This window comes from Eleginops maclovinus, chromosome 24, assembly GCF_036324505.1.
Source record: "Eleginops maclovinus isolate JMC-PN-2008 ecotype Puerto Natales chromosome 24, JC_Emac_rtc_rv5, whole genome shotgun sequence".
In the NCBI taxonomy this organism is placed as follows: domain Eukaryota; kingdom Metazoa; phylum Chordata; class Actinopteri; order Perciformes; family Eleginopidae; genus Eleginops; species Eleginops maclovinus.
Genome location: NC_086372.1, coordinates 2,853,403 through 2,879,986, shown reverse-complemented (window position 1 = coordinate 2,879,986; position 26,584 = coordinate 2,853,403). Strand labels below are relative to the sequence as shown.

Sequence of the window (26,584 nt, the reverse complement as noted above, 5' to 3'; positions counted from 1 at the left end):
ATGGCAGCAGCCATCGCCAGCGGTTTGATCCGCCAGAAGCGACAGGCGAGAGAGCAACACGCCCACCGACCGACCCCTCACCGGCGGCGGAAGAGCCCCGGTAAGAAGCAGGGGCTGTGCAACGGGAACCTGGTCGACATCTTCTCCAAAGTCCGGATATTTGGCCTGAAGAAGAGGAGGCTACGGAGACAAGGTGTGGGGGGGAAACGGGGGTGCGTGCGGAGAAACGCGCATATGCATGCACACGAAATGGCTATTAAAATGCAGAAACGCACGCACGCTTATGCACTTTTACGCGCGGTCATACACAACCACCCTTTTACGCATGCACGCGCTGGCTGGTGCACACACACGCACACGCCCCAATCATGCACAAACACAGAATGACAGACTCGCCCCTCTCTGTCCTCTCTTTTGACACACACACACACACACACACACACACACACACACACACACACACACACACACACACACACACACACACACACACACACACACACTGTCATGTCTTGTAGTGCCCTATGGTTCAGTAGTTTCCAGGTACATCCATTATTGAAGCCAGAGATTAGTCTGTCTAGTCTCTCTCTCTCTCTCCGTCTGTCTCTTTGCATCTCTACCTCGCCCTCTCATTTTCAGCTCATAATTTAAAAAGCTCCGTCACCTCCATCAGAATTTGCCTTGAACATTTGCCCGGTGTCCGAACTAGAACACGAACACAGCAAGAAGAGTAAAGGACACTCTCTGCAAGACGTAATGTAGGACGTCTTTGTCTTTAATTGGAGGTCAAAAAAGTAAGATTTTCCACCTTTGAGGTCTCACTCAAATCCATTTGAACATTATTGTCCAATCAGGGGACAGATCTGGCCGTGAGTGCTCAGAGAATTGATTGGATATCTGGGTGAATGCAGATTAATGAGAATGTTGTGATTGCATGCTTTGGTGTGCATTCAATAGCAAAGGTGATAAGTGCTTTTGTAATCAATTGATTGTGTGAGAAATCAGCAGGTGCTTTGAAAACGGAGGGATAGATGAAGGGAGGAGAGAAGGACGCAGGAAATGACAGGAGGAGGAGATGAGGAGTCATGTCGGTTTTTCGCCTCTTTCTTACCTCCTTTTGTCACCTCCTTTCCCTTACGCTCTTTCATTGGACTTGCTCTTCTTCCCTTAATGTACTACCACCCTTCAACAATAACCCCCCCATTTCTTTACCCTGTTTTGTCACCTGTCTGCCCACCTTTTCCTTCCTTGTTCCCTTCAGGAGGAAACCACTGCCTCCTCCCCTCTCTGCATCTTACATTCTCCACCTCCTCAGTTGCTCTGTTTTTTTAATTCCTTTCTTGTCCTTTTGTTTTATCATCCCTTGTTTTGTCCTCCTCATCCCATCCTCCCTCCCTAACCTCCTTCTAGACTTGTTTCCTTCATTCCTTTTTGTGAAACACAGCCTTCTTTCCTCACGTTTAATTTCCTCTTTTGCATCACATTTGGCTCATGTTTCACCTTCAGTTCCTCTAGACCCCCCCGCTTCTCTTCCGTTTTCCCCTTTTGTCCCCTTTCTTCCCAGTCTTTCTTTAGTTCAGGACCCTTTCTCCTCTTCTACCTAACCTCATCCCTTTTTCCACCTCTCTTTTCTTTTGCCTCCTCATCTTCCCACATAGTCCGTCCTCCATTCTCCTCCATTTTCCCTAATTGGTCACCATTTGTCATCACCTTCTTTCTTTTTCTTCCTCCTCCTCCTCCTGCTCTGCTCACCACCTTCCCCCTCTCCATCCAATCATCCCGACACACCTTAGATCTTTTGATCCCTACTTCAAGCTTCAATTCCCCCTTTTTCCTCCCTGTTTTCCCTTCCTTCTTGCCTACCTCCCTTCTTTCTCTCCTCTGCGTTCCCAGCTGTGAGAGCTGCTGGTGAATGCTTGGCAACGTCCACAATTGCCCTGGTGTGTGTGTGTGTGTGTGTGTGTGTGTGTGTGTGTGTGTGTGTGTGTGTGTGTGTGTGTGTGTGTGTGTGTGTGTGTGTGTGTGTGTGTGTGTGTGTGTGTGTGTGTGTGTGTGTGTGTGTGTGTGTGTGTGTGTGTGTGTGTGTGTGTGTGTGTGTGTGTGTGTGTGTGGTAGGTAGAGAGAGAGAGAGAGAGAGACATTTGCCAACATCCCCTGTTGTCTTCCAGAGGTTTTGTGAAGGAGACACGGACACGGGTGGTTTAATGGAACTAAAACATGCATGTTTTTATCAGCCATACTGACATGGATCCACACTTAGGTTTTTATTAAAAATGTGATATCATTCTACTCCTGATATGAGGGTCGCTCTTCCTTGTCCACAGCTTGTCTCAGGGTGTTGTTATTAGTCATTAGACGTCTGAGCGCAGAGTCCAAAGCACTGATGTGGGCGGATTTTACTCAACCGTAGTTAAATCCTGCAAAGAAATCAGTCTCATTTTAGAGCTGCTACCACACCTTTAACCACTTCATCAGTCAGAGTCAGAGTGGAGGATTTGAGACATGACGGACAGGAGATCCCCGCCAAATTAAAAGATAATCACTGCCACAAAATATTGGCTTATAAATCATGCTGTCATCACGTGTCAGGTGAGTCATACCGCGGCCAGGAAAGGTGTTCTGATTCCACAAGCAACCACTGAAATGCACCTGTAATATATCCATATCAGTGAGGGTTATAGATGCAAAGGTACATGCCATGTTTAATTTAGTAACATGTTGTGTTTAAAATCAACACATTGATGATATATCAAGGACATGTCAAGTTGTAGAGAAAGATACCACGCTCTAAATTACATTTCCAGCAGCTTCATTTGATAATGCGTCACACACACAAGCACAGGGAGATTTCAGTCTGTCTGCAACGCTTGGCAGGTAAACTTTGAATCATCAAACAGCAAGAAATATCACAGCTGTCAGTCAGAATACATTTACACACAGTGCCGAAAAATATAGTCTTTGTAAATGCCATATTGGAAAGAGGAAACAAAAGAAGGATGCAGTTAAAGTGAGGAGGTGATGCAGTGAATTGTTATTTCATTATGGATTTAAGTGCGTCAATAATTCTTTGGGTCAATTGTTTACTCCATAAAATCCCTATTTCCGACATCCTGAGGCGATGCATTGAATTGATTGTTAGTTGTAGTTTAAAAGGAGTACACAATTACGTTAGGGTGTGGGAGGGGTTTAAGTATCTCTGCTTTCTTTATGTGACGCTAACAAGGAGCGGGAGATTAAGTGGCTGAAGGGGGGGACCACGAAGACCTTGATCTGTTGACATTGTGTCTCACCCACGGTCATAAACTCTGCGTGGTGACGGAGGGGATGAGATTATAGATATGCCAAAATAAAGATTTGCTGCTGAGATGAGGAGTAAAGTGATGCAGGAGGACGTAAAAGTCCAGTTGCTTCTCCTCACATTCATAGGAGCTAGTCAAGATTTATACTGAAGGCTCAATACAATACATACTGCACCTCTGTCTGCCTGTATGTTGTTCCTGTGACCGACAGCCTGTCCCTTTCGATCAATGCATAATGAAGTGCAGGTATTGATACGAACAATCGATGGTTGACACCAGTGTCCCTCAGAATTGTATTTTTGTCAAGGCTGGAAAAGCCTCCACGATGACATGTGGTGCAGGATTGTCCAAAAACATGAGATTCAGGTTTAAGACCTTTATTATTTATAATGGTAGACTCCAAACACTCTGCATCACTGCTGACATATCAGAGCTGAACATTTAATGCAGCTGAGCCGTATCTGTACTTTAACAAGAAATCCAGCCATTTCAGCACTAAGTGTTTCTCTAATCACTCTGATGTAAATGAGGATGAATGCATCCAGTGTCTGCTCGTGAATTCTCCTCTTGGGTCTTCAGGGAGATGTTCTGTGTGTTTGTGTGTGTGTGTGTGTGTGTGTGTGTGAGAGAGGAGGGAGAAAAGGTCTTAAATGCATCGCTTGTATGAGACACCCTTTGTTGATGTTTTATCCCGTGTTAAACACTGTGTTTAGACGCACACTGGAGCGAATTAACAGACAATATGACATGTCAAATCAGCATGGCCGCCTGACGGGCTGACTGATTGAATCAGAACACATGATGAAAATACAGCTGTGTGTGTGTGTGTGTGTGTGTGTGTGTGTGTGAGTGTGACTGTGTGTGTGTGTGTGTGTGTGTGTGTGTGTGTGTGTGTGTGTGTGAGTGTGACTGTGTGTGTGTGTGTGTGTGTGTGTGTGTGTGTGTGTGTGTGTGTGTGTGTGGATGGGGGAATACCCTCCACTGGAACAGTCTGGAATCAAGGCTGTTGCTGTGGCAACGCGAGAATGGGAATTTCCCTAGTAACAGACGGTGTGAGGAGGGACTGGGAAGAGTGGGAAAAATCACCTTGACGAATGTGGGAATGTCACTGTGGCAACGGGCGCACTCCTTCAGGTGGAAAAGCGAGCGAGTGGATGAGGTGGACGTTAGCTGGATGAATGGATTCATGAGTATATGATGAGCGGAGTGGATGCAGCGGGACCGTCCCCTGTGGAGGAATATCGATTCTTCATTCGCTACAGCGGGGAGTTATGCAAACTCCAACAATAACACTATTTGAGACCGTAATTGTGCTGATAATAGGGCATAACAAATCTATAGCATGATAAATGAGACCATATAACATCAATACATGTTTTATTTGTGGGCTTCCCTTGCAGATCTCCATAACAGTGGTGATAAATACATCTAATTTATTTTAAAGTCCATAAGTCATAAGGTTTTCCCTCCATATCTTACTTTAAGAAAATTCTCTACAAGCCTAGACATGAACATTTACATGGTGTGAGTCATCAGCCATGAAGGAGCTGCAACCACACCTTAAACCACTTCATCAGTCAGAGTCAGAGTGGGGGATTTGCGACATGATGGATAGGTGTTCCCCACCATATTAAAAGATAATCACTGCCACAAAATATTGGCTTTTGGTGGCTTAATCAAAAAGTAAACCATGCTGCCGTCACGCCTCAGGTGAGTCATACCGCGGCCAGGAGAGGTATGCTGATATCACATGCCGCCACTGAAATGCTCCTGTAATATATCCATATCAGACGGGGGTTATAGGCCAACAGACAGACGGATGTATAAATGCAAAACACTCTCCCCCGTGCCTCCAGGTGTGATACAGTTACATGTCTACATTACTTTTTGATAAGTTAACATGCCACAGATGAAATATAAACGACAGGGCACGTTCTACAGAATGATAACACATGGAAAATTACATTCCCAGCAGCTTCCTCTGATAATGCGTCACACAAACAAGCACAGAGAGATTGAAATGTAACCGATTTCAGTCCGTCTGCGGCGTGTGGCAGGGAATAATATAGAGAAATATCACAGCTGTCAGTCGGAGAAATATTTACATAATGCAAAGAAAACGACAGACTGTGCTGTACTGTCTTTACAGGAAGAAGGGGAGGGAAACTGCAACGCCCTGGGCAGTTCAAATGCCACATTTGGCCTGTAGATTAATTGCTTTTCCAATTAGCCTGGCTTTATAAAGGTGCCACAAGTGAATGTCTTCCTAACTACAGATTAATTTACTTGAATATGAAAGTAGATTTTGGACGTTTCTAATCTGACTAAGATTTACTTTACAACATGCTACAGAAAGTCTTGTGCTCGGTGCTTGTTGAGCTTCACGCCTCTTCCCTCTTTCTCTCCCGCTGCACAAGATGGATCCTTCACGAAGAAGAAGGAATACACCCCTGCCTCCCTCTTTCTCCCTCTCCCTCCTCTCGCACTCTCTCTTCTCATAAAGTGGGTCAGTCTCTGCTTCTTTCTGTCTCTGAGCGTTAGGATATACCTTTACTCGTTCACCCTCTCACACATGTTCAAAGGGGATTCCCAATCTGCTAAACCTGCAGCCACCAAGACGAATCCTCTGATGTTTCACAGAGGGAGAATGGGTGTGGTCGCATGAAAGGAGCCATGTCGAATGAGTGTCTCAATACTTGGAATAGTGTGCTATTTACACCCAAATGAACGGCTAGAAAATGGGGTAAAAAGCAAGTTAGTACCTTGAACACGATTACATCACTTGTCTTTCCATCCTTCATCAGTCCCTCTCTCCTTCTTTATCTAGTGACTCAGTCAGTCTTTGTCCCTCTGCTCCTTCCCACCCTTCGTAGTTTAATCATTTTCTTTTAACGTCAGTCATTTTGTATTTGATGAACCGTGAGAGGCAGAAGTGAGTGCTGTTTCATCAGAGCAATATGGATTAGCACTGCACCCACTGACTAATCATTACAAAATGAGACAGAAGTGTTTTTCTGTTGTTTGCAAAATAAAATCTGTGTCGTTTGAAAGTCACAATCCATATAGGGGTTAAGGTTAAAAGGTAGGGAGAAACCACTGTGTTTAAATAGAGGTAATCATACCCACAAAGCCAATTATCTCTCTGTAGATAAAGAGTAAGTGTTTGATGCAGAACCTTTACTGAAGCTGCTCTTCACCATCAGAGGTTCAGAAACAATTTATCGCCGTTATTCAAGTGGAACAATGACCACGAAGGAAGGATTAGTTTAAGAATCCTGTAATGGATTGGATGTGCCTGACTGGTCTCTGTGCAGGAAATCCCCCAGGATGCATCAGGTTGCATGTGGTCACATTGGAAGTGTCGTGTATCTCAAAGGTGTCTTACAGGATGGATTCGTAGATACATCACTCTGTTGGAGCTGAAAACACTTGATGTAAATGTCTTTTTATTTTCCCCATTCTTTTCAACTTCTTTCTCCCTGTGTGTGTGTGTGTGTGTGTGTGTGTGTGTGTGTGTGTGTGTGTGTGTGTGTGTGTGTGTGTGTGTGTGTGTGTGTGTGTGTGTGTGTGTGTGTGTGTGTGTGTGTGTGTGTGTGTGTGTGTGTGTGTGTGTGTGTGTGTGTGTGTGTGTGTGTGTGTGTGTGTGTAGAACCGCAGCTGAAGGGCATAGTGACCAGGTTGTTCTGCAGGCAGGGCTTCTATCTACAGATGGGCCAGGATGGAAGTATGGATGGGACCAAAGACGACAGCACCAACTCCTGTAAGTCGACACAAACACACACACACACACACACACACACACACTGATACACACCAAACATGAATGCTGTTACTAACTGTGTGTGTAACCACTTCTAAGATTTGTGACGCACTAATACAAGGCACTGCAACAAATCCCTCAATATTTAATACTGAAGTGAAAGAGCTTAAATACTAACGTGTCATCAAAGCAAAATAAAAGCCACGACAGAGCGGCTCCCTTCAAGGGCAAACACTTATTTAGGGATGTGTCATCGTTTGATTTAATGAACGTGTGCTAAAGAGAGTCCCGCAAGAAAAATCCAATTAACCCTAATTAATACAGCCTTAATGAAAAGCTTCTGGTCAACACGTTGCCCAGCTGCAGCGTACTGAGCTCAACGAGCCACAGTTGTTGGTATCAGTTGAAATGCACAGTATATGCAGTCATAAAGAGACACTGATTGAGCTTTTTATCCATTCCGGGCTCTTCATGTTGAGCACGCAGTGTGTTTCACAACTGTTGGGCTTACAGCAACAAGTGGCTGCTCGGAAGTTGTTGTTCTTTCAGTTTATTTGACCTCTGCACCCTGCCTGTGCCCTCGGGGAGTGGTTGCAGATGGATGGCTTATTGATGACTGCAGCTTTTGCTATATTCTGATGTGCTAGGCTGAGGGAAAATCAAAACGCTGATCAGTAATCACTCCACATTGGCTGAGCTGGTGTCTCAACGTCCCACTTGTTTACTATGATTTGATTTTCATTTGGCAACTGTTTCCACATCAAAATTTGGCGAATGGCTTCCCCGTTTCCTTTAGATTTCTGCCACAGCTCGGCGTGTCGATCAGATATAATTTCCCTGCCGCTCACTCGTTGCCAAGCGTCATTTTCCATTTGTTCCCTGGCTGACATTTCCTGCTGCATTTAAAAGCAGGGTGGTTGCCATCTCTAATCAGATGGGTGCATATCTTTATGTTAATGATGGCTGTGCATGAGCCTGATATTTATCCGGGATGATTACTCGCAGGTGTACATTTCAATTCCTTCCGCTCGGTGCTTGTCAGAGACCCTTTTTGTATGTAACCTTGATTAATGAAGGCTGTGATATCCCAGGTGTAATCAGCTGTTGATTGGACGGAAAACAACCACGGCCTTCATTCCAGGTCATTGTCATGTTAGGATTTTATAATATCAATTACACAAAGTCTGTTAAAAATAGAATATGTTCACTGGAAGGGATGCCAGGGGATTTTAATTCCTGTGTAAGAACAGCTCCATCGTTCATTTTGCTTTCTTGTGCTTCTTAACATTTTTGCAGTTCAAATTAAACCATCACATTTAAAGAAGTGTTCAAGAAAAGAATGCAAGAATGAAAGCGTGTCAATTTGCAAAAAACCCCAAAAAGTCGAGTGTTTTAGAAAAGACGTATTTTGAGCAGCGCTTACTTAACCCTATTTGTTTCCTTTGTATAGGGGTGACTCAACAATACAAATGAAAGCAGTGACTCCCCTCTCACAGTCAGCACTTACTGAAAATGCAACAGTTCAGCTTTTAGCAGGCATCACACTCACAACATGAAACAATTAACTTCAGCCACGGGCTGCAACCACCGAGTGCAAAAAAAAATCGCACCATCAATAATGAATGAAAACATGCCTTAAATGCTTCAGAAACCAGCGTCGGTGATAAATGCTGTGGTATGTGGCATTGGATCGGGACAGAGAAACATCCTTTTAATGTATTCCTCAGTTTACTCCACAGGTGAATCTGGAGATGTGTCGTGTCCTTGTTGGATGCTGCAGTATTTAATGCAGGGGAAACATTAACCTTGGCACAGTTTGTTCATTTTTTCTAGATTATGTCTCAGTTTTCCCCCAAATTGTGCACCCACATCCTAAACTGTGGCAGAATTCACCTTGAGTTTATCTTGACATTGTGTCTGTCAAAACAACTCCCCAGTGGGCTAATCAATACGTCTGAAATGAAATGCAAAGGAGCCACATGGTTCAAAAAAGTAATTGACCCAAGAAACCTTGAAAGGTCAAAGTGATGGCTGTAATATTCGCCCAATTTTCACATGAGAAAATACCTGGAATAGTGGCTTATATCATAATGGAAATATAACATATTCAAACCTCATTATTGTCTTTTTCATGCTTTAAAGCAGCTATATCCACTCCCTCTTGGAGCAGCCCCCCACCATCATGCAAGCTGAAAGGGTTTCCTCATTTTATTCTTTATTTGTTATGTTAACTGAATGTTAATCTATTAAAGTAGACGTTTTTTAAGCACTTCTGAAAGTCTATACTTCAGAAAAGTCAGTTAAGGTAATCCATGACCCTCACTGAAAAGCTGACAGTCATGGCTTTAAAATACTGATCATTAATACCTGTTAATCTCTTAAGTAGAACACATTAAAAAGAAACAACACAGTAGCGGGTTGCAGGAAGTGAACAGCAACACCAGTGACACGATCGTTGTCCTTTAAAATGTCCGCCCGAGGCTTTAAGGGTGTGTTCGGCCGTCTGTTCCTTTACCATCTTCTTCAAATAACAGCAGCCCCCTGACGCTGAGAGCGCCACTGAGCCTGTGAGAAGCAAAGGACTCAAGAAAAGGCTGATATTAAAATGTAATGAAACAATAACGAAGGAGGTTATATTTCCAGCCCTTCGGGGGAAACACTGGATATTAGTATTTAGTATTGATTTTCACCTCCTATGTTATTAAATAGAACAGCTGGATGGTTAACTGTACAGCTACTGAGACAGAGTTTCACGGCAGAGGAGAATTCATATTTAAAGCAGTGGTCTGAATTTTCAATCAATGTTCTGTAGCCTCTGAGTTTAAAAGCCCTGCAGTGAGCCCCCCGGGGCCGAGCTGCTGCTTCACCTCACTCTGAACTAACCTCGCTAACTGAGCAGCAGACCGGCTGACATCTGAGTCCTCAGAGCCCTGGGAGGAGAGGAAGAAGAAGGAGGAGGAGGAGAGGAGAAACACGCTCCTGTAAACTCAGTTTGTCTGTTTCTGTCCTCAGCTCTGTTTAACTTAATTCCTGTGGGTCTGAGAGTCGTGGCCATCCAATCAGTGAAGACCGGCCTCTACATCGCCATGAACGGAGAGGGTCACCTCTACTCATCGGTGAGTGCACACACACACACACACACACACACTCACACACACACACACACACACACACACACACACACACACACACACACACACACACACACACACACACACACACACACACACACACAAACACATTTTGTCCCAGTGTTTTCACCTGTATCCGTTCAGTGCATCATTCTTATTGGTTCTTTTTTTTTGGGGGGGGGGGGGAGGGTTTATAGCTTTTTCCTGGAAAATGATGTGGCTTAATTACAGACGGTGTGTTGCTCATCCAGGTCCCAGGTGTTCGGTCTTAATCTGCCGTAATTCTTTCCAGGAGACAAATGGATGTACCAGACAAATCTCTTGGTCATTTATAAGACCTTGCTTTATCCACAGGATTAGGACAAAAACATTGGCTAACATTGATTAATGGAGGCACGTCTTTAAACTATTATAAAAGATGTAAAATGATGCTGTTGTTTCTAGCAAGCAAGCAACTACCGAAAGAAAGGTATTTTGCAAAGTCACATTTGCCTCATTACTTATTGGAGCTGTTTGCATGATGAAAACAGGATTCAAGTGGAAGATACGTGCTTTAAGGCCTGGTTAACAACACATACTCTCATTATGCTGCTCAGAAGAACAACTGGTTTTTATTATAACTCCCATCACTGTGAGCCTCTTGCATGACATAAAACAGATCAAATACAGACAAATCTGCTCACTCTAAATTATACAATATCTAACTTACATTTAGGTTTAAATTTAAAGGGAATTGAAGCATGCTTGATACAATAAAAGCTTTTTTCATGTCGCAGGACTTTGAAGGTTTGCGCGACAGAAGAATTGGAGACAGGTGCATTAGTAAGAGAGAGAGAGGGGGAATAAAGAGGAGAGACACTGCAGCTAATGGATGCTATAATGAGACACATTTTTCAGTGTATGGACATTACGTAAGCCGGTTTAATGCATCCTTAAATGGGCTTTTCCTCCCAGAAAGCAAACAGTTTAGGATGCAAAATTAACCCCCTAAATCAGGCAACGCTTTGTGAGTCTGTGACACAGATTAAGGGACGTATGACACAAATTGGACGTGATTAGAGTTCGGGTGAAATGAGGCAACGCGGAGGAAAGCGAGGTAGAGGAGGAGCGGCCGGCTGCTAGGAGATCTGCCCGAGCAGAATATGAATTATTTCCATGCTGACTCTTCAGAGGGAGTTCACACTCTCCTTCCTGACATCATCCCTTTTTCCGCCCCTTCATTTCTTGTTTTGGGGGAGGAGATGACAGGAGCCAGAGAGAAGGGTAAAGGAGGTGAAGCAGGGGAAGGAGCGGTGATGAAGAGAGAAAGGATGGGGTAAAGAAGGAAGGATAAGAGGGGAGGAGATAAAAGGAGGGAAATGAAAGGGAGAGGTGACAAGGATAAAAGTTAGGCCAGGACAAATCCTGAAAGAGAGAAGGAGAGGGGAGAAGAAAGGATAGAGTTGGGTGGGAGGCAAAAGAAAAGAAGGGAAGAAGAAATAGGGCGCGGACAATGAGAGGAAGAAGATGGAGAGGCAGGACAAAAAGGTTGTACACAGAGGAGGAAAAAGATGGAGAGGAAGGACAAAAACTGAAGACTAGAGGAAGGAGGGAGAGGTTATCAACAGAAGAGGAAAAATGTGGAGTTGAAGGATAAAGGGATGTAGACAGAAGGGCAAAACAAAGGCAGTAAAATGGGGGAAAGGTTAAGACAGAGGAGGAAGGAAGAGAAGGAGGTTAAACAAAAGAAAGAATTAGACTAGAGGAAGGGGAAAAAGGTTATGAACAGAGTAGAAAAAAGATGGAGAGAAAGGGCAAAACAATGAAGACGACAGAGGAAAGAGGTTTCAGACGGAGGAGAGTAAGAAGGCAAACTGTTGTAGACAGAGGGATGAGGAAGGAGAATTTTAGAGGAGAAAGATCTGTGCTGCTCTGCTGGGCTTTCTCAGCCTGTCGCTGAAAGTCACAGATGCATGAGGGCTTCCTGTAAATAATTGAAGAGGGGGAGTCCCCCCCTACACACACAGAAGCTAGAAATCCCCTTTTAAAGCGGTGTAATGGGAAAGTGAGAGTGTGTGATCACTTTCCAGCTCAGTGACTGATGTACAGGCGGCTAAAAAATATACGAATTACACGAAGAAGGTGCGATATATCCTGATGTCTACACTGATTGCAAAAGGTGTGTTGTGTGGTTGTTCTGTGTGCTGAGAAAAGGTAGTCATTACGAGGCTGCTTAGTTTGTTTTATCCAGAGCTTACCGACAGCGGTTTCCTTTATGTGTGGAATCGTCCACACTGCGCTTCTTGTTTTTCATCTGGATTATCTTTCATCCCACTCGCATACTTACTGTACAGGTGTCAGGAAGTCGATACAAATCACATTTTAGCTCCCGTGCTTTCAACTCGACGCCGCGCTCGTGTCAAAAGTATTTTCTGCAACATGCCCGGGCTGCGTCTTTGCCTCGGAAGAATTCTTTATGAACAGAGAAATTGATATTCCTGGTGCAAACACACACATCAGTGAGAGAGAAGACGTAAAGCGCACAAGTGGGACTGCATTGCAATCATTATAATCAGAACATGATGTACTGAATACAGTGCGCGGGGAAAGGTCTTTAATGCTGTTCTATTTAATTTCGGCTCCTTTTCTTGTGTCAGAAATGGAATTTCTGCATTTCTCTGAATATTTTGTTCGTATACAACGTCATGCATTGTTAATATTTCTGGTTTTGAAACCTATTTGTATCTATAGTACTCTAAGTTCCTTGTGCAGTGTGTACATGCTTGTTCTTAAACGTATGCCTCGCTGCTCTCAATGAGATTCTTTATCCTCTTATTGCAAATTGTTAATGATATGCTGCAAACTTAGTTATACGTGGTGGGACCGTCTTATTAATCCCACATCCCAAGCATCTGTCAGTGTGTGTGTGTGTGTGTATGTATGTGCATGTACGGGTGCATGTATGTGTGGGTTTTGGATGTGTGTGTGGGTTTTGGATGTGTGTGTGTGTGTGTGGGCGTGTGCATGCGACTAACAGATGGCACAGTGTGCAATGAGCTGGTATGTGATAATTATGGAGCATGCTGGGGAAAGTGGGGAAAAAAGTGCTGATGAGTTTGGGACTGTGTGTGTGTGTGTGTGTGTGTGTGTGTGTGTGTGTGTGTGTGTGTGTGTGTGTGTGTGTGTGTGTGTGTGTGTGTGTGTGTGTGTGTGTGTGTGTGTGTGTGTGTGTGTGTGTGTGTGTGTGTGTGTGTGTGTGTGTGTGACTTTGACATATTTCCTGCAACATGCCACTATTACTCCTACTTCTAATATTATCTTCTACTATTTCTATTTGAATTTCTAGCCAGAAAAATGAATATCTAGATTTTAAATATTGGAGATTTAAAATATTGGAGATTTAAAATCTTGATATTCTGTTTTCCTGGTTTTATTTGCCATAAACTCTCCTATATTATATAAGTCCATGTTACCTCAGGTACCACAGAAACAACTAAAAGTCACACACAGTAAATAGCCTGCGGTCAAATACCCTCCCTAACCAAACCCTCTCAGTCCTCTGAAGGGACTCATAACGTTGTGTGTGTTTCACAGATCTAGCAGTGTGACTCAAAGCCCATTTAAATCCCCATAAAATAACAAATCTATGAATATAACCTCTGATAATAAACACACGGTGTGGAAAGCAAGCTGAGACCTTGCCCTTGTCTGGGTCAGGGTGTGGACAGCTCCTGGTGCTGAAAAGAGGTCTGTAGACGTATAAACATAACAAATAAAAGGACATTTTATTAAAAATCTGGTAGCATATTAAAGGGTGATCATCTGTGCATTTTAACCAGCATAGTTTAACATCTCTCACATGTGACAGTATGATTATAGTGTTAGTAAATGGCAAATAAACATCTTTAAATGTCTGGGATTATCTGACCTCCTGAGTATAAATGTTTGTTGGTTGAGAAATGGCTAAAACTAATTATAAACATAGCTGCTGGTGTCCAAAAACTATTCTTTATTTTATTCACAGCAACAGATGCAGACCTTGATAATGCCTTCCTATATCTTGAATCCATCCTTCCTCTTCTGTTTCACCTCCTTTACTCATATTGTTCTTCTCTCCTCTTGAGCTGCAGCATGTTTTCTTACAGCAGGATGTTTTCCACAAACATGAGTGTGTGTGTGTGTGTGTGTGTGTGTGTGTGTGTGTGTGTGTGTGTGTGTGTGTGTGTGTGTGTGTGTGTGTGTGTGTGTGTGTGTGCGTGTGCGTGCTGTATGTTGTGTGTGTGTCAGTGTGTGTAGGTGTATACTTCCATTCAGTCAGTACAGCACTCAGACAGAGTGAGCCCTGTGATGTCTACATCCACAGAGATGTGAAGGTAGACGAGTGGCAGAGAGAATAAATGTTGCGAGTCATGACACACACACACACACACACACACATACACACACACACACACACACACACACACACACACACACACACTTTCTGGTGAGGATAAATTAGTTGCTGCGGAAACTCTTCAAAGATGTCGCATCACGGCAAGAGGTGCCCTATTATACTGTTGGAGTTTTCCCTTTCCTGTAGTGTGTTATATAGGTTTGTGTGCATGTAAATGGTCTGCAGAAGCTAAAATCCCAGAAACCCTTAGAATCACTTCCCATAATTCCCAACGCATAAATGAATTCCCAAAGAAGAGAGACTTTTTTAACGCTGGCCCCAGCATGATGTCCATTCTATTAACAAGCTGCTGCAACAATAAGATAATAATGTCCTTTAAAACAAAAACAAACCAATCTAAAAGTTATTTGCTCATATGCTTCAAAGACTAATTTGGGGAAATAATTGAAAGTCCTATTTTCACACGTCCAACACGGGTAGCAAAAAAAACCCTTATCTGACCTAATTAGACATAATTTGGACCTTTCCATAATTGTAAAATGCTTCATCGTAGCGTTACAAACCCCCGTGTGTTCGGTACTGACAAGCCTTCAAACTGATAGAGCTATAACTCAAACTGAGTTCTTCAAACCCTGCCTGCCAGACGCTCCGAGAAGGGACAACATTTTACATCAAAGCAGATCCCTTGGAAGTGTAAAATGAATTGGCAATAAACTTGATTTGGATTAGAGGTTCCCAAACTTTTGTTCTGGGTGTTTTTAGCACAACAGATCCACAAATTGGGCTCTCACTGGTTCTGTTTCCTAACCGCTCCTCAAGGTGCGACGAGTTGTTGCTCCAGCTCTCACACACCTGATCCAATTAGGAGCCACACATTTTCATAACAGCGTAATTGGATCAGGTGTGCGGGTCTGGAGTGGCCCGGGAGTGTCGCTGTGATTGGAGTCAGATGGATGCTTTGATTCGCTTTGTCTGGGCTGGAGGACATCCTTTCAAGTCTTTCACTTTTCTGTTTTCACACGCCGACACTTTTCTTTCCACTCCTCCCCTTCCGTCTTCTCCGTGGGCTTTCTTTCTCTTTAGAATGATTTGTTTACCCACAATTCCCCTGGGTAATTAGTGCCGTGATAATAACTGGTGTTGGAAACAAACACACCCACTCGCTGAGCAGTACACACAACCACACGCACACACACACACACACACACACACACACACACACACACACACACACACCGGTGTACAGTACATATACGTTGGGATGAAAAACAACTTCCTTAAGCTGAGTCGCATTAAGCAGGGGTAAGAGTAGCAACTGGACAATGCATATTTATGAAGAATGAATCAGCAAAATCATTCTATAAATAAAAACATTTTAATGAAGGTTAAAACAAAAATAATACAAGAAACAAAGGCTGTATTAACCCCCCCCCCCCCCCCCCCCCCCCCGCCTGCCTGAAACGCCTCCATTGTAGTCCTTTGATAATTATGGAAAATAGTGACATTACTAAGTAAATATCGGTGTTCTATTGGCTAACGCTCCAACACATTGGGGGCGGGACATCTATAAGCGGTTGACCAATCAGAACAGAGCCAGACTGGGCTCTGGTTTCAAATGAAGGAGTGAAAAATAATGCACTTTTTGAACGCTAAAGGATATAAATATGTTAAAGTGGAGGCACAGAAGACAAATATGAAACCTTAAGAGCATATCAAGGCCCCTTTAATATGATAAACCCTTTAATATTATAAACCTTTAATGTTATAAACTCAATTATATTTACTTAAAGGAAATGATATGGCATTTCAAAAACAGCTATACGACAAAACATGGCAACTATCATGGGCGAACTGTTCTCTGTGGTGTTGCCAGCGCTTAACGAAATGCTCTGAGGGGCGGCTGCTCGGTATGGCTTTCTGTCAATTCCTCAGCTTTACAGCTCCAGAGAGAAGTGACAGTATTTTAGAGGTTTTCAACGAGGGAGTAGACAAGCAAAAAGAAGAAGTGGGACATCTGGTTCTGTCCTGACAAAAGCAACAACAGCGTGTTCAGGCCGTTTACCTCACACGGCCCTGCAGGCTGACAGGAAAGAGATCAGGGATATAATTATGGCTCTGCAAAACCCTTTGTGGGCGGCATATGTCAACATTGTTTTACTTTTTAACAATAAAGACCCATCTCCTTTAACTCAAACCGGTAGTTTTTATGCTTAAATTAATCTTACTCAGCTAGTCCTACCTCAGAGATCTGTCTTTGATAGCGGAAGAACCACACTGTAATTACAGACTGCTATAAGTAATTGTGTTTACATTCCTTCATTAATTAAGAACAATATGAGGAATGTTTGGCTTGTCTCCCTAGTGAATAGCAGACTTTGATGGTGTTTACATTTGTACACACTTCAATGCAAAAGGTAATTAGCTACAAGCAAAAAGATGCTGTGGAAAAGCTAGATGTGTTTCTGAAAAAGGTAATAGTTTAGTAGTAATATAATAAAACAAGAAGCAGGTTTCTTGAGCTTCCACTTGTTGATTTTACTATTACTATCTCTATCTTTTGAAGGAGAAAAAACGAACATATCCCTGATTGTGATTATGGATGAAAAAGCAATTATTCCCAAGAGTTTATTGTATGAATGTGCTTTTACTGGGACGCTCCCAGTGGCTAGCAGTCAGCTGTGGTGGCAGTGGGCAGCTCTAGTTGCCAGGTTTAGTTATTATATGTTGTGCCAAGATTGGAGATTGCTTTTCCCTCTCTGGTTTCTTATTTTTGGGGTCCTTATTGGACAAGAGACAAACAATTTGGTGTGTTTGTGAGCTGGATGTTTAGCATGCTAATTGGCTCGTCTCTATCTGATTATTGCTGAAGGAAAAGCAGCTGCTATTCGCTCCACAATGCATGCCTGTAATTTGAATGTGTTCACTTGGACTAAATCTCAGCACAGCACAGAGAGATGACGGAGAAAAGAAGAGTGATGCTAAGATAAGAGAAGGAGAGAGAGAGAATCTCCCGCTGTTTTTCCAATCAGGAGGCGTCGTTCTCCTCACTGGGTGATTTATTCTCTCTTCTCTCCTTCATGTCCCAATTTCCAAGCCCACCGCCCCAACCTCCATTTCTTCCATTCATTCTCCCGGGCTGTCTTCTGGCTGTGGGCAGCTGGTGAACACAGTTATTTAGAAATGACAACAGAAACACATTCAGGCGGGCAGTGTTGTTAAAATGACTTACCTGACCTGTGAGGTTTTCATCTGCAGTCTTTCTCACTGTTCACTTTTCCTCTCCGGATTCAGCCGGGTATGAATGCTTCTTCCGAACAGAGCCCCGACATCTCACATCTTTTCTTTTAAAAAGCAGCATTTAAATGATGTATGACTTCACCAGCTGGCATTATGAAGCGTCTGGCCCCGCAGATTAGCCTCCTTAACAAATGAATAATGAATCCTGGGTGCAGGTCAAGATAAAGTATATATTATTAAGCTAATTTCCTCCAGGAAGGAAAAAGAAAAAGCCCCTCAGAGACCAATCGTGCTGAAATCAAAAACCACTGACTGACACTGCCAATAAAAAAAGGATTTATTCATTATAACCTTCTCTGGTTTTCTTACCAACCATTCATTCATCCTCCTTCCATTCATCCCCTGGAGCCACAAGTGTGTGACAGCCCCCTACACACACACACACACACACACACACACACACACACACACACACACACACACACACACACACACATGCCTCTATTAGTGTCATCCTATGTTAGCATGAGTGGCTGTGGTTGAGAGTGAGATTTAGTTATACGTTAAATTGCCAAGTGTTTGTGTATTTCGCTCTCTCGCTCAAGCATCCCCCCCACCCTACACACACACACTGACCCCTCCCTGTCTGCGCTGGTTGGTTGCCACGGCTACAGTGTCGCCTCTCTTCCTCATGTTGCTATGAGACTCGGACCGACAGACCTGAGCTGAATGACAATGCGTCTGTGGCGCTGGCAAGAGGCCCAAAAACAGCCAATAAGAGACGGTCTAGACAAACACTTCCCAATCTGGGGTCTGGGGACCTCCGGGGTGATTGTTTGGGTTGGCAGGAGCCTCCTCAGCCTCACGAGGGGACGTTTATTAACGCTATTTATATCCTCAGCAATCGTCCGCGAGCACAAAATGTGCCAGTCATTGTGTACTTAATAATTATGAGAGCTTCTTCATGAAATGTAATAACTAATGTTGCCCCAGGAGAGGGAGGTTCTTGGTGAGTTAACTGTGATGCAGCAATAGTTAAAGCTGCACCTAATCAATATCTTTTAAATAAACAGCAGATCAATGATTGTATTTCACATGCACACAGAGACACAGCGTTTCAAACACTAATGAAGCAGCTAAAGAGGAAACCAAACCAGAGCTGAAAGACAGGCAGAAACGTCCAAATTAATTTAATATTAATGCTAATTTTGCTCCTGATTTCTTGCTCGCATATTTGCCTAATAATTCAACACGTGATAATATTTCAGTCATGTTTCTCTCCCCCCGAGTAGCCCAAATGTCAGCTTTAAATGATTGTGTTTGTTAATGGTAGCTGGTGTTTTTGTGGAAATTGCCCTCTAAAAAACATGTTGTTAAACTAGGCTTCAACAAATTACATATTGCTTAGGAAAATGCATTTTGAAACCTGACAGATTGCCTCCCTTCTGACCTCCCATGTTTCATCTCAGCCTGCCTTTCTCTTACTTGCTGCGGCTCAGTAGTGCAGGAGGACACTGGGGAGCTGCGATTTCTCTCCCAGTAAGAATAACACCTTGATTAAGTGCTGAAATATGTTCCTCTGAAGGCGCCGGCGACCGCGGAAAAGGCTTCTGACATATAACAGCAGAGCCGTGTGGGCGGGAGGGTGAGATCTTTGGGCTTGTGCAGAATCAATCTGCTTTCCTTTATCCGTTTAGTTGGGTACTCGCATGCATACGGAGGAGTGTGTTCGGGGTTAGAGCAGCACATCATTCAGTCGGCTCCTCCATATGCTTTGTATTTTCTCCAAACACATGTCTTTAGCAACACATTTTGACCCATACATCCCTTTGTGTCTCCGCAGGAACTGTTTACAGCGGAGTGTAAGTTTAAGGAGTCGGTGTTCGAGAACTACTACGTGATCTACAGCTCGATGCTCTACAGACAGAAGGAGTCGGGCCGGGCCTGGTTCCTAGGCCTCAACAAAGAGGGGCAGGCCATGAAGGGCAACAGGGTGAAGAAGACCAAACCAGCTGCACACTTTCTGCCTAAACCTATAGAGGAACCGGTAATTCCCTTACATTTTTGTGGTTTCAGACCAATTTTCTCTTAGTTTTATTGGATTTAAAGTAAAGGCACTTCTTCTCCTGACATTATGGGTTTCTTTCCTTCCTTCATACATCCCTTTCTCTACCACCTTCTTTTACCTCTCTTCTTCTCTCCTCTTTCTTTTGTCAACACCTTTCTTCTTCTCCTCATTTCTCACCACTACTCTTTGGACTTCTCCTCCTCCTCCTCCCTTTCTTTCCTTCCACTCTCCCATCCGCCCGTTTTTCTCCCGCCATCCTTCCAGTTGCGATGTACAGAGAGCCTTCGTTGCATGACGTAGGGGAGACGGTGCCTAAAGTCGCCGGGGGCCCGTCTTCCAAAAGCACAACCAGCGAACCTGTGGTCATGAACGGCGGCAAACCAGTCAACAAACCCGACAAGGAGGAGACATAACCCCGCCCTCCCCCTTTTAACCCTCCCCCTGGCCAACCGGAGGCCAGGACAAGCCAGACTCGCCCCACTGCTGCGCTCTCACTGAAAACCGCATCAAAAGGTAACCAAACAAACAAACAACGTCTGACTGGTCAGCAGTGGGGCCGCTCGTCGCGTCATGTCTCCATGGTGGACGGATCCGGTGTCGAGGGGCAACTGGCTTTGACTGGTGGCGGGGAAAAAGGGAGGATGAAGACCGTAAAAGCAGGCGACTGCCCGCCAGATATTTGGGACCTGGTTCAGTGGCATGCCCTCATACGTGAGACAAAATGACTTCTCAAAGATATAAACAAAAAACGGGAAAAAAAATGTCTTCTTCGCTGGTATTTTTCTGTGACAATCTGTAAGAATGAGGCCCCCTCCTTTCCTTTCCTGATACTGTTTTCTGTTGCCAGGTATGCTTGCTTGCTGGTGGCCACACTCACACACATTTGCACACCAATCCCACCCGAAATCGACCGCTTGGATTCGATCGTTCCGTAAATAAAGAACAGATTAAAAAACATCGGGCAAAAAGAACACTTTAAATACCAAACGGTGATTCAGACGATGCTTAGTCATCGATCAATTGAGACAGGACATTCTGTACCGAGTCCATAAGGAAATGTTCTTTAAAACAAGGCAACACATACGCTGCCCTGTCCCTGGTTTAATCACATGCTGTATATCTGTTTAAAAGAGTTCTTATTTGACACTACATAGCTTAAAGCATGTTTGTCCTTTCAGTATTCCTTTACTATCTATCTGTTAAGTGGTTTATTATTCTGCACAAAGAGTGAATATTGAGCTGTTCGGACACAAAACAGATACTTTTTGTCTCACTCTCCATCTAACAAGTTGTTTTTCTGTCCCTTTTTTACCAATGTTATGATTTCCACATCCCTCTGTAGCTCAGGAGAGGAGAATCTGCTTATTAGTGTGTAGCTGAGTGATGAAACCTGAATTCTTTCCCTGTTTGTAGCAACACAAAGTACAGGAGGCATGCTGGTGTCCACGCAGCATGGTAGCAGTCACTGTTTACATGGAGTAGCAGAAACTTTGAGAAGTAGTACTTTTTCTTTCTGTTGCCTCCCCGAGTACTTGAAGTTAGGAGATAAATATAGGAATGAGGGTTATAACGAACAGGGTACGATATGTCGAAGCCACTATGTGTAGAATTTACCGCCCAATGGTTTCAAAACAGGCCCTGTGGTAATGCAATGCACGCCTTTACCCCTCCCCGCAGCAGAAGATCAGAGGAATGAATGACTATAGCTGTCAGACAAATATATATTTAAAACAAATATCAATACTTTTCTCTGATATAGTAGAGTAGAAGTAGGTTAACGCGAAAGTAAACACCTCAAAAAGTACCGTTAAAAATACAATATGTGGTTATATTCCAGCCCTGGTCCTGTGTCCATATGTAAAGTAACCCATACATTTAAGTAGGGTTACTTGGAAATAAGTATTAGAATGTTTGTTTCACCCAAAAACAAATGGCACGTCGAGATCTACGGGGCTGAAAATCGAATGCCTTGAATAGAAGTAGAAACCAAATAGCCCCCCATGCTTAGCCCTCTCACTGTGACAGTCAACACGGCACCAATCTGTTCCGGACTGCTCGCTAAACTTTCTGTTTACTCGTCAAAAATTTGACGCCAATTAACTCCTCTGAAAGTTGCACCGGTAGTCCGTCATATCGCTGAGGGGACATTAATGCTGTGATCCCACACTTCACATTCGTGTCGGAGACAATGAGGCTGCAGCAAATGAATATATTCAGCAAGAAACAGAAAACGTGCAATCTCTCTCTTGCTTTGAATCTCAATTTTAAGGCCAAGTCGCCGCTTTGCATTTCAATCAGATCCTTGAAACACTTGTCGTATTTGAGATAAATGACCTCCCAAAACTACAAAGAAAAAGCACAAAGCTTCCCGCCTTAGAACAGAAACAAAGACAAATCCTTACAGCTGTTCCAAGATGAAGCGTCAGGTGTGTAGCAGGTGAAACACGACCCTCTCCAACGTGTTTAACGTCGTCCCGCTGTGTCGTACTGCACGGAGCATGCACTCTGTGGAACAATACAAGACATCTCGCAGTGTCTCTAATTGGCATTTCTCAGAAATGTTCCTCACACATTTTTCTCTCCTCTGAGCTCGTTAGCTGCTGCTCGCCTTTGTGCTCAAACACGTGTGGCTGACCAATTTAAACTCTGTGAACTCTGCTTTGTTGTGCCCTTCCTTAACTACTATTTTGGAAGGAAAATATTTGCGAATAAGAGAAATATATGTGTGAAAAAAGAGAGGTCAGCATTTTATGAGAATGCACGAAATGTATCGCTGCTGTTGGATCATCAGAGTATTATTTATTGCTGGACAGTATTGTAGATTCAATGTGAGTGCCTCTCATCCCCACTTTAGCTCAAGATGTGAGATCCAGAGCGGCTGAATGCTAAACATATATCGAGCAGGGATTAGCAATCATTTCCAAATTCGAAGAGTCACTTGACTTCTGCTTAATGTTCCTTAAAGTGCAACGTGGGGCCGTGGTAATGAGTAAGACGTTTCTTTTTTGACCGGTGTTGTGCTTGTCTCGCGTCAAAGAAATGTGGATGTTATTAATATTGCTGTGTCACACTTGGGGTTAATAGCAAAACAGTATAAAAAAAAGAAGATAAACCCTGACAATCAGGTCTGTAAACGTCCTTTTTATTCTTTAACGTGTCCTGTGTTGTCGCAGCTGCCTGTGTCTCAAAAGCCACTTTAATTACAGTCTATAGAGTACAATGTTTTTGCCTGGCCAGACATTTAGGAGATACAATCGAGACTCTGCTATTCACCGAATATTACTAAGCAGCTAATTTGTCCACACTGCTGGCAGGGGAAAGATGGTCCTGCATTCAGAGAGGCCAAGCTTGTTAGGTTAGAAGAGTGGCTCACATCCTGTGAAAGCAGCCATTGAAGATCTGTGGCACATGCTCAAGAATTAATGATGGTTCAGGATGGAGAAAAAGGGGGCCTGGTTCCCTGGCTACTGACCAAAGACACCGCTACAGTCGTGTTTCCAGGCTGGTAATCACAGTTCCTGGTTCAAACAACGAAGGCCCAATTACTGTCAGCGTCTCCTCCAAGATCTCTCTCCACTGGTGGTTAGCCAGGTACCAAGGCTACAATTAGATATCTAACGGCGGGCTGTGCACAGGAAGAGGGCTGATTTAATTAGAAGTGAGCAATCACGACAACCCGGGTCACTTTTAATTTCCACATGCAAGTACCACTCGTGTTCCCGTGGCAGGTACACATGTAGCCGTCTCACTTGTCCTGTAGCTCTGAAATCAGATGGCACGAAATGGACATAATAGGACAGAGAAATGCTTTTGTGACCTGACCACTGCAGTACAGGTGCACTTTAGAGCCACACACTGATCAGCACTGGACCCAGGATGTAGCTGGCCTCCCTCAGGTTTCCTTTCTTTTTCCCATTCCTCTTTATTCCTCTGACAAAAGACTGCCTTATTACATCTGAATCTGAAACGAGACAGTTACCGCGCTCTCCTCCCAGCTGTTTCTTTCTCCGAGCATGCACACACACACGCACACACACACACACACACACACACACACACACACACACACACACACACACACACACACACACACACACACACACACGCTATTCATCCTTTTTTACGTTTCAATTATCCTTTGATCCCCAATCTTCTGTTCACTGCAACTATGCTAGCTTTCACTCAGCTCGTTTTGTAATCATGCAGCCGGAGAACTTATTCCCCCTCCTCTTTTCTCCTCCTGTTCGGACTGTTTCCCACTTGTTGCATGGTTTTTAAAAGAGGAAAGATGACTGGGGCTAATGCATGTGGTAATGTAGGAAATGTGTTATCAAAACAAAACAAACATTTACAGCAGAGCACCAGTAACACTTTGCATCTGGCTCATTCCTCACGTTGGTTTGCATCGGTAGACATCAGAAACAACTTGCAGAGGGGCTGAATCCATCATTGCAATAAAGGAGCAAAGGAAGAATGAATCAAAGTTACTTCATATCTCTAATACGGCTACACTAATGCATGTCTTTAAGCAGAGCATCAATATTTAATCCATCTGGATGAGAGGAAAATGATATTATAATATATAGATAACAGAAAACCAGAGTAAGTAATTGTTTGATATCCTTTGCTGCTTCTTTTAACAATGATGGATTGAGTTTATGAAGTTATTCTGGAGGCTGGCACATGGAAACAGATGGTGGTAGCTAGCTCTGATTAAGGACCTTAATACGACGTATAACATCTTAAAACTAACGCCATCTTTTAGTGACATTTAAGGTGGAATAAAATGGGATTTGTCCAGGTTTTATCCTCAGTATTTGTTCCTAAAGCAGGGCTACTGCACACATAATTACAGGTTCAGTTTTAAATTGAGGCTGGGATTAATTACAGTCCAGAGAACGAATGAGCTGAAGGTGGATTTACCGCAACCCGCTGTGTCTCACCGATGCAAATCATGCTAGCTATGAGCCAAAAGCCAGACGTCCCTGGCACTAACCCTAAAAGGAGATTACTCTGTCTGTCGGTAAATGTACAGTTACCTTTACATACATATTATGCAAACAGTTTGTCTGCACTGTACAGTTTGTGTCCTATCCATTGTATACACACAGAAAACAATATTGAATAAAGGATTTATATAAAGGACTGGATTGATTGATGTCACCATTAAACCATCCCTGAATTAATCATCCATCATCCAACATGAACTCATTTCAGGTTTATACTTTATTCCATTCATCCTGTTTATTGACCTAAGGGTACGCTGTGTTATAGGACATTTTTAGCTGCAGAAAAAGAAGAAAAGTGGTTTAATTTAACAAAAAAAAAGTCCTACATAGTAAGTGTCTTTATCTGTAAAGAAATACCTTGTTTTTTAAAACTTTTAAGACAAAGACACACAGAGAAATAGATTTTGATGGAAGCACCATTACACAGATTCACTAGCAGACAGGTATGGTTGACACACACACACACACACACACACACACACACACACACACACACACACACACACACACACACACACACACACACACTGCCTGGCCTCCATTAAATGACAGATGAACCAGTAAATACTTTAATTAGGTGGATGTCATTAGAATTTGCATATGTAAATGTAATGTAAATGAGGAGTACTCTGAAGGGCAACATGGTGTTTAATTAGCAGGATGGGGCTTATAAAGAACTGTAACTTTAATTATATGCACTGAAACTCCGCGTGCTTCATCTCTAATTCAAACTGAGGATCGCTCTACTGTTATTTATAACTTGTTTAAATAAGTAAGGTGAAGATGGTGAACTTTGCCATGACTTTCTTGGCTGCCTCAGTTCTATCTTCCTCCTGTCACTCTTTGTCATCTTAAGTGTTTCGTTTCACCATCTGTTCCACTATCACGTCACATACTCGGTAGCTTCTTGCGTGAATTTTAACTCCCATACTTTGTCATAATTCTGCACCTGTGTGATTCATCACTCTGCAGACAAATTCAATTACTTTAATGTCTGCAAAGTGAGTTGAGAATAGCTCCCGCTTCTCATTTGTAGTTTGTGCATCCGGCACAATTTATATTCTATATCGGCCTTATCAGGGTGCCATTATAAGTCGTTATCTTTCTAAGTGTAAACATCCATCATATACGCGTACATCTTCTCCAGGACGCGTAATTGATCATTGAAGGAGTCGATGACAGGATCTAAATCGCGTCCTTCTGTCAACCTAGTCTGTTATCTGGTAACTCTTAAAGGAGCCTTTTATACTCATTGGGGTCTTCTCTTCCTGTGGTGTTGTATAGATATACCTCTGCATTGAAATGGTCTGCAAAGGCTGAATTACATTCTTTTATTCATCGACTCTTAAAGCAAAATAAGTGTTTTCGATTTTCTCTTTATTTTTCATTTGTGCCACGATCTTCTTTTTTAAAACTCAGTTTCTGGTTGTCATTTCTTTGACTCCAGGGCCACAGCTGAGTGAGGTTGTGTCCTCGATGTTGTTTACCGCCATCCTCTTTACTCTTTACTGTCCAATAAAGCGGGACTTTACAAAAGAAAGAAAAATAGCCCTCAACAAAGGAGGATGTATCTGTGTGCTCCACAGATGGTCCCATTTCCTGAGTTGGTTAAGTAACCTTACAATATTTCATTTCATTTAATAAAACTCCAAGGAAATGGATAAGGGGAGCCATTCAAATGTGTCCCAGAGGGGGAAGTTTCCCA

General features: G+C 43.2%; 1 protein-coding gene across 1 annotated transcript; it reads left to right on the top strand.

Moving 5' to 3' along the window:
• Window positions 1-24,995, top strand: LOC134860624 (fibroblast growth factor 14-like). The gene is made up of 5 exons (XM_063877387.1): window positions 1-193; window positions 6,949-7,059; window positions 10,072-10,175; window positions 19,646-19,871; window positions 20,135-24,995. The coding sequence occupies exons 1-5, from the start codon at window positions 1-3 to the stop codon at window positions 20,281-20,283; spliced, it is 783 nt and encodes a 260-aa protein (XP_063733457.1). The 3' UTR covers window positions 20,284-24,995.
• Window positions 24,996-26,584: the final 1,589 nt, after the last annotated feature.

Coding starts and splice junctions, on each gene's coding strand:
- LOC134860624 (XM_063877387.1), top strand. CDS start 1: ATGGCAGCAGCCATCGCCAGCGGTTTGATCCGCCAGAAGCGACAGGCG. Junction 7,060..10,071: donor AGACGACAGCACCAACTCCT/GTAAGTCGACAC, acceptor TTCTGTCCTCAG/CTCTGTTTAACTTAATTCCT. Junction 10,176..19,645: donor AGGGTCACCTCTACTCATCG/GTGAGTGCACAC, acceptor GTGTCTCCGCAG/GAACTGTTTACAGCGGAGTG.